The sequence below is a fragment of the Erinaceus europaeus genome, chromosome 5 (genome assembly GCF_950295315.1).
Source record: "Erinaceus europaeus chromosome 5, mEriEur2.1, whole genome shotgun sequence".
NCBI classification, from domain to species: Eukaryota; Metazoa; Chordata; class Mammalia; order Eulipotyphla; family Erinaceidae; genus Erinaceus; species Erinaceus europaeus.
In genome coordinates this window covers 19,177,550-19,185,787 of record NC_080166.1, presented here as the reverse complement: position 1 = coordinate 19,185,787, position 8,238 = coordinate 19,177,550, and the positions used below count along the sequence as shown (strand labels likewise).

Sequence of the window (8,238 nt, the reverse complement as noted above, 5' to 3'; positions counted from 1 at the left end):
TTATTGCTGGGGCTCAGAGCCTGCACCATGAATCCACTGCTCCTGGAGACCATTTTTTCCCCTTTTTGTTGCCCTTGTTGTTGTAGCCTTGTTGTGGTTATTATTATTGTTGTTGATGTCATTGTTGTTGGATAGGACAGAGAGAAATGGAGAGAGGAGGGGAAGACACAGAGGGGGAGAGAAAGATAAGACACCTGCAGACCTGCTTCACCACCTGTGAAGCGACTCCCCTGCAGGTGGGGAGCCGGGGACTCGAACCAGGATCCTTATGCGCCACGTGCGCATAACCCACTGCACTACCGCCCGACCCCCAAATTATGATGATGATGATGATGATGATGATCATGATAAGACAGCATAATGGTTCTGCAAAAGACTTTTAAGTCTGAGGCTCTGAGGTCCCAGGCTTAGTCCCCAGCACCACAGTCAGCCAAGGCTGAGCAGGGGTGAAGGGGAGCAGAAAAAAAAAAGCAAAAAAGCAAAGGGGCTGCAAGGGACTCACTTATCACTCCCCAGGAGATAAGTCGTGGGGGGTGGCCCCCCAGCCCCGGACATCTGCGAATAGAAAAGTGGGGTCGGCTCTGCACACGCACCCCCTCACCTCGGGAGGCCCGCGCCGCTCAGCCCGCGCCCCGCACTCAGGGCGGCTCCGCCCCAGGGCGCGCTCGGCCGCACCCACTTCCCCGGGGAGGCGCCCCCACCGCGGCCTGCTGACGTCACAAGGCACCCCGCCGCCGCCGCCCGCGCCCGGCCCGCCCCCCGCGTCCGGCTCCCGCTCCCGCTCCCGCCAGCGCGGCCGAAGATGGCGAGCCCCGCGCCCGTGCCCGCCGAGCCCCCGGATCCCCCGGAGTTCGCGCCCGCAGCCGCCCCGCAGCCGCCTCCAGCACAGCCGGGGGACTCGGCCGGGCCCGCGGCGGCGAGCGCGGGGCGGCAGGTGCAGGAGGCCGCGGGTGCGGTGGCCGCCGCGGTGACCTGGCTGCTCGGGGAGCCGCTGCTGTGGCTGCGCGGCCCCGCCCGCGGGCTCCGGGGCTGGAAGAGGCCGCTGCGCAGCCTGCTCGCCTTCCTGGCCGCCAACCTGCTGTTCTGGTGAGATGCCCGGGCGCGCCCGTGACCTTGGGGGTGCGGTGGGGGCCCCCGTGCGCACCCAGGAGGCCGGGGGTGGAGGTGCGCGCTGGCTCCCAAGGAAGGAGCACCTCCGGGCCCCTCTCGGACCTCCAGTGCCCGCTCCCCCATGAACCGCGTAGACGCGCACTTGAACTTCCCCGCAGACGCGCCTCCCCTGGGCAGCCGCGGGGGCCAAGAGGGGGTCTGCCTGAGCTCACCTGTCCGGACAGGTGGGGTCGCCCCGCGGGGCAGCTCCGGCCTAGGCTGTCTGTCTAGACCTGTTGGCGCCCTGCGTGCCAGGGCCAGCGTGCTGGGACTCGCATGGGCCCTGGCATCCCCCCACCCGCACCCCCAGGACAGGTTTACCCGGCCCGCTCCTCGCCCGCCCGCTCCAGGCTGTGCCACCCGAGACAGGCCCCGGAAGACTTGTTTTTCCGTCTCCTGGAGGGTTGGGTTGTTGGTCTTTCCTTTCAAACAAGAAGCGAGCCAGGTGGATGAAGCCTGTCACCCCCCATCCCCAGGTGCACAAAGTGTATAGGAAACCAGCCCCCCCCCCACACACACACATCCGCAGAAAAAGGGAAGTGGTCCTGACCTGGCCTCCAGGCTGAAGGGTACAACCTGTCACCTGTCCCCAGCCCTGGGGTAGGGCGGGTGGGTGGGGGGAGTGACACCAGGACTGCTTCTTCTTCTTCTTTTTTTTTTGCTAATGGAGAGTTCTCCTTTCTTCGTTCCTTCCTTCCCCACCTTTTTTTTTTTTTTTACATTTTTCTATTTTATTTATTTATTTTTTTATTGCACAGGGCAGAGAGAAATTTAGAGGGAAGGGTAGATGGTGAGAGAGAGACACCTGCAGACCTGCTTCACCTCTTGTGAAGCATCCCCCTTGAAGGTGGGAAGTAGGACTCCAACCCGGATCCTTGAGCATGGTCATATGTGTGCTTAATGTGTGCACTACTGCCTTGCCCCGCTCCTTTCTCTTCTTTTCCTTCCCTTAGTTCCATTCCTTCTTTCTGTAGTTGTGTGTCAATCCTGCTTTTTTCCTACAAAAGGACCTGTAGCTTCTCAGGGTCTCTGGATGTAGATGAGATTTTCTTTGAGACCTTTTTCCTGCTGCGGGAGTTTCTAACAGGTAATGTCTCTGTCCTGCTATGAAGTTAAGAGAAAGAAATCCATTGTGTTTTGCCAGGCTGGGCAACAGCCCAGTGGCCTTAAGGGCTGGTTTTCACTCACTGTTCCAACCATGGTTGGACTTTAAATATTCTTTTTCTCCGGGGGCTGGGCGGTGGCACTCCTAGTACAGTGTGCACACTACAGTGCACTAGGACCTGGGTTCAAGCCCCCAGTCTCCACCTGCAGAGGGGAAGCTTCAGATGTCCCTCTTTCACTTCCCCTTTCTAGCTTTCCCTTCCTTCCCAATTTCTCTCTGTCCCTCCCCCTTTCTCTGGGGGAAAAACAGTAACAGTCTAGAGCAGTGAGGTCTTAGCAGTGATGACCAGAAAATTTTCAACTTCTTAATTTTTCTGTTATTATGTCTTTGAAAGCAGTTTGTTGGGTAAGATACAGGACAGGAAAGAGGGGTGAAGAAAAAGTACCAGCAAGAGTACCCCCTTCACCCCCTTGGAACCAGAGGTGAGCAGGCCTGGAGAGAAAGGGTCTTTTATTATTTTTTCCTTAATTTAACATTTTCTCTAGTATTAAAAATATCTGGTGGTTGGGAGGCAGTATAACAGCAGACTTTTCAGGATGTGCAGGAATGAGGTTTTGAGTTCAATTCTTTTTTTTAATATTTATTTTATTTATTCCCTTTTGTTGCCCTTGTTGTTTTATTGTTGTAGTTATTATTGTTGTTGGATAGGACAGAGAGAAATGGAGAGAGGAGGGGAAGACAGAGAGGAGGAGAGAAAGACAGACACCTGCAGACCCGCTTCACCGCTTGTGAAGCGACTCCCCTGCAGGTGGGGAGCCGGGGTTCGAACTGGGATCCTTATGCCGGTCCTTGTGCTTTGCGCCACCTGCGCTTAACCCACTGTGCTACAGCCCGACTCCCTTGAGTTCAATTCTTAACACCTTGTGTGTCCAAGTGAGGTCCGGGTTCTCTCTTTCTCCTCCTCCGTTTCCTCTTCCTCATTTTTTTTTTCTCTCCAGGGTTATTGCTGGAGTTCGGTACTGGCACTGCATATCCACTGCTCCAGTCCACTGTTTTTTTTTTTTTCCATTTTATTGGATAGGACAAAGGGAAATTGAGAGGGAAGAGGGAAAGAGAAAGACAGACACCTGCAGACCTGCTTTGCTGCCTGTGAAGAGTTCACCCTGCAAGCAGGGAGCAGGGGGTTCAAATCCAGATCCTTGCACAGGTCCTTGTGCTTAGTGTGTGATTAACTGGGTGTACCACTGCTCCTTCTGGTCCTTTCTTTCATGACTATAAATGAATCTTTTTTTTTTTAACCTCCAGAGCACTGCTCAGTTCCGGCTCATGGTGGTGCGGGGATTGAACCTGTGAACTCAAGAGTCTCAGGCATGAAAGCCTGTTGTGTAAATGTTTATGTTATCTCCTCAGCCCAATCAATAGATGAATTTTAAGAAAGAAAGAAAAACTAGTCTAACCTGACAGAGATGTTTACAGGGAGAGAAAAGGAAGCACTTAGAAGTTCTTCCCCACGCCTGCCTCAGGCTGCAGATTCCTCCCAGAGGCAGCCAGTGTTCCTGGTGTGCTGTGTTATCTTTGCAGATAGCAAGCCTCTCAGCAAAGGCGCAGCATTCTGTGCAAACCAGAAAACTCCAGGCCCTTCCTCTTCCTAATGCATCTGGGGGTGGGGATGGTATCACCCCTTGTTCCTTTCGCAGCTGCATGGAATGCCATTGTAAAGGATGTGACAGAGTCACCTTGCCTCCTGCCAAGGTGTTTGCTGTTGTATTTTCTTGGGGTTCTGCTGATTTAAACTCCCACCAATGATATGACTAGTGAATATCTGTTTCTTTATGCCCTTGCTGACAACATTTTATCAACTTGTATTTTGTTTGTTTGCTTATCTACCTATCTATCTATCTATCTTATCTGTCTCTATTTGTTTTTTTTTCTTTTTTCTTTTCTTTTCTTTTCTTTTCTTTTTTTTTTTTTTTTTACCAGAGCACTGCTTAGTTCTGCCCTATGATGGTGCTGGGGATTGAACCTGAGACTTTTGGTGCTTCAGATATGAATGACATCTTGTATAACCCTTATGCTATCTCCCCAACCCCTCATCAACTTTTTTTTTAATCAAGAAACCAGAGCTCTAGGGCAGGGAAGATAGCATAATGATTGTGCAAAGAGACTCTCAGACCTGAGGTTCTAAGGTTTCAACTTCAATCTCTAGCATTACTATAAGTCAGAGCTGAGCATTGCTCCAGTTAAAATAATAATACCCAGACTGATCAAGAACACTGCTTCTGCACTTGTTAATTAACTAATTAATTAATTGCCACCAGGAGTATCACTAGGGCTTGATGGCTTCACAGCTCCATGACTCCCAGTGGCTTTTTTTTTTTCTTTCTTTCTTTTATTTGCTAGGACAAAGAGAAATTGAGAGAGGAAGGCGAGATAGAGAGGGAGAGAGGCTCAGAGACGCCTGCAGCACCACGTCACCACTCGCCCTCCCTCCCTACAGCGGAGAGTGTGTTCAAAACTGGAGTTCCTGCCTGTGGTAATGCCTTGCCAACTGGGTGTACACTACCTAGCCCCATGATGCTCTTTTTTTGTAGTTATATAATGAGAGAGAATGAGAGAGAGAGAGAGAGAGAGGGAGGGAGAGACGGACCAACAGAACAGCACTCGGACGGACCAACAGAACAGCACTCGGGTATATTCAAGCCTGGGGGTCTTGCACTTTTCCACTGTGCCCCCTCCCCAGCCACTATTTATGGTGTTCTACTTTCTGTTGTCTTACATGCTCGGTCTGTCTATCTCTGTTTCTGTGTCTCTTTACTGAATGTAAAAGCAGCCTCCAGCGGTGTGTTGAGGCAGTAGCTAAACAAATAAACACATTTGCCAGATGTTTTCTGAAGTACTAATGATGCGTGTTCTTCTTCCCACATTTGTAGGTCTTAACGTTTTTAGACATATTTTGGGGTCATGTAGTTCCAGGGACTGGCAGTAGCTTTCAGGATTGTGAGCATGAGTTCAAAAGCTTTGGCATCTACTAATTGCCCCAGATTTACAGGATCTTCCAGCCAGGCAGGAGAAGGACAGACTCTGAGAAGCCAGGGCCTAATGCACATGACTCAGAGCTGCAGGAAGCTTGGGAGGAGGAGTCAGAGGAGGGCTGCTACCTTTTGATGTGGGTTTTGGGAGTGGCCGCATCATAGCTGGGAGAGGTTGGGGGTGTTCAGAAGGAGTTCAGGTCTGAAGCAGACCTGGATGGACTGGAATGATTTGAGTGCAGCTGAATGGTGCTTTGGTGAGAGAAAGAGGGGGAGGGGGAGGAGGAGAAGGTGGTGACTAAAATGGACAGAAGAGTAGACCCCCCCTTTTTTGCCACCTGTGTTATTGCTGGAACTTGGTATCTGCAAGACAAATTCACTGCTCCGCTGCTGGTCACCAACTTTTCTCTTCATTATTTTTTAGTTTATGAAAGTTTGATACATTTCTAGACTCAGCTCCATGAAAAGTCCAACCACTTGTTTCTTCTCACTCCTAGACAGGAGGTGACTTTGGGCCTGTACCCCAGCCTGTTCATTTGCCAGTTGGTGCTCATTTGCATGTTTTCCAGGGTGCCTTCTAGAGAATAAAGCCCAGCAAACAGAGTCAAATGTGAGTCTGTGTGTGACGCATACTTTAGTTCCGAGGAGGGACAAACTGTGCTTTTTCTGACCCCCTAGCTGTGACCTCAGGTCAGAAAAGCCAGGCAGAAGTAAAATGCTTCTTACTGTTCTGGACACTTAAAATTTGGCAATGCACCTTCTGCTAGAAATGCACTTCCTGTTAGAGATGCACTTCCTGCTAGAGATGCATTTCCTGTCAGAGATGCACTTCCTGTTATAGATGCACTTCCTGCTAGAGATGCACTTCCTCTCTACATACCAACCAAACTGGAATCCCTGGAGGTGGGGCCGATACATCTGGATTGTCCTTGGCATCCGGTGTGCAGGTAGGCATTCAGGCTTGGGAACCGCGGCAGTTGCACCTCATCCTTGGCTGGCTGTTCCCCTGTCTCTCTATTCTCTGCCTCTCTTCACTTCCCTTGTTGGACAAATCTGGCTGGCTGAGAGTCAAGGCAGATTGCCCTTCTGGGCCCCTTCCCAGAACAGTCCTTTGCCTGTTTCAGGAGTCCTGCTGGTCTCCACTTCTGTTGAGTCCTTGTGTCATCACAAGGATAATGTTGAGACGTCATCCTGGGCAACTTCCACTCAGCTTTCTCTAGACTCTTCTGACTACACTCCAGTTTGTCTGTGCCACCCCTAGGAGGCAGGATTCCTTAAATAGGTCACCAGTGTGTACCCTATACCCTCAGTCTCCTGGACAGCCTTTTAGTAATAGAAACAGAGAGAAATTTTATTCTGATTGATGACCTTTTCCTGTCATGGCTGATGGACACTCATCAGACTTGGCCTGCGTGTGTAATTATGTGAGCACATACAGGGGCCCACAGAGGCTGGGAGTGTCCCGTCCTGGAGAGCACTCATTTAAGAGCATCTTGTAAAATCAAAGATTACAGCTCACTGAAAATCTTTGTGGATGTTGTGAAATATTCTGCATTCAGCAAAAGCTTCTTGAATGGTGGAGTCATGTCAGACTATCATTAAAATCAACATAGGGTCCGGTGAGAGAGCTCACTTGGTAGGGCACCTACCTGGCTTGTCTTGAACTCAGTTCTGGCTCAAGGCCCTACACACCACATGAGAGCACTAAGTCCCGGGGTGGGAGGCATTTCGGTACTGTGGTGTCTCTTTCTTTCTGTCTCTCTCTGAAAAAGTCAACCTGAAAAAAGTCTTTGAAAAGGGGCTGGGTGGTGGCGCACCTGGTTGAGCACACATGTTACAGTGTGCAAGGACCTAGGTTTGAGCCCCTGGTTCCCACCTGCAAGGGGAAAGCTTCACAAGTGGTGAAGCAGGGCTGCAGGTGTCTCTCTGTCTCCCTCTCTCCCTCTCAACTTCTGGCTGTTTCTACCAAATAAATAAAAATAAAGCCTTTAGAAAAAGTCAGCTTTTCGGAGTTGGATGGTAGCACAGCAGGTTAAGAGCACGTGGCGCAAAGCACAAGGACCAGCATAAGGATCCCAGTTCGAGCCCCTGGCTCCCCACCTACAGGGGAGTTGCTTCACAAGTGGTGAAGCATGTCTGCAGGTGTCTATCTTTCTCTCCCCCCTGTCTTCCCCTTCTCTCTCCCTTTCTCTCTGTCCTATCTAACAACGAAGACATCAATAACAACAATAATAAATACAACAATAAAACAATAAGGGCAACAAAAGGGGATAAGTAAATAAATATATAAAAAAAAAGAAAAGAAAAAGTCAGCCTGAAGTGATCAGATCTCACACTAACAATCAAACAGATGGTCCGGGAGGTGGTGCAGTGATAAAGCTTTGGACTCTCAAGCATGAGGTCCTGAGTTCGATCCCCGGCAGCACATGTGCCAGAGTGATGTCTGGTTCTTTCTCTCTCCCTCTATCTTTCTCATAAATAAATAAAATATAAAAAAAACTAACAGATGAAGTTCTTACAAAGATTGTGTCCATTAAACATCTTTTTAAAAATCCCACAAAAACGTAGGGTTGGCAATGCTGTATCCAGTAGAGCGCACACGCTACCTTTCTTGAGGACCCGGGTTCAAGCCCCTGGCACCCTTCCGTAGAGGGGAAGTTTCATGAGTGGTGGGGCAGTGCTGAAGCTGTCTCTTTTTCTTTATCTTCCCCTTCCTCTCAATTTCTATCTTGAAAAAGAAAGAGGGGGGTCGGGCGGTGGCGCAGTGGGTTAAGCGCATGTGGCGCAAAGCGCAAGGACCAGCGTAAGGATCCGGGTTCAAGCTCCCGGCTCCCCACCTGCATGGGAGTCGCTTCACAGGCGGTGAAGCAGGTCTGCAGGTGTCTATCTTTCTCTCCCCGTCTCTGTCTTCCCCTCCTCTCTCCATTTCTCTCTGTCCTATCCAATAGCGAACAA

The 8,238-nt window shown here is 50.6% G+C and overlaps 1 protein-coding gene across 2 annotated transcripts in view; it reads left to right on the top strand.

Annotated features, from left to right (window-relative positions):
• The first annotated feature begins 570 nt into the window (after positions 1–570).
• Positions 571–8,238, top strand: part of RETREG1 (reticulophagy regulator 1) — a 124,838-nt gene continuing 117,170 nt past the window's right edge. The window contains exon 1 of one of the 2 annotated variants that reach the window (XM_060191180.1): positions 571–1,086. In XM_060191180.1, the coding sequence (XP_060047163.1) occupies positions 803–1,086 (284 nt within the window). In that variant the 5' untranslated portion in view covers positions 571–802. The remainder of the gene's footprint in view (positions 1,087–8,238) is intronic. The other variant, XM_060191178.1, reaches the window with a different exon arrangement.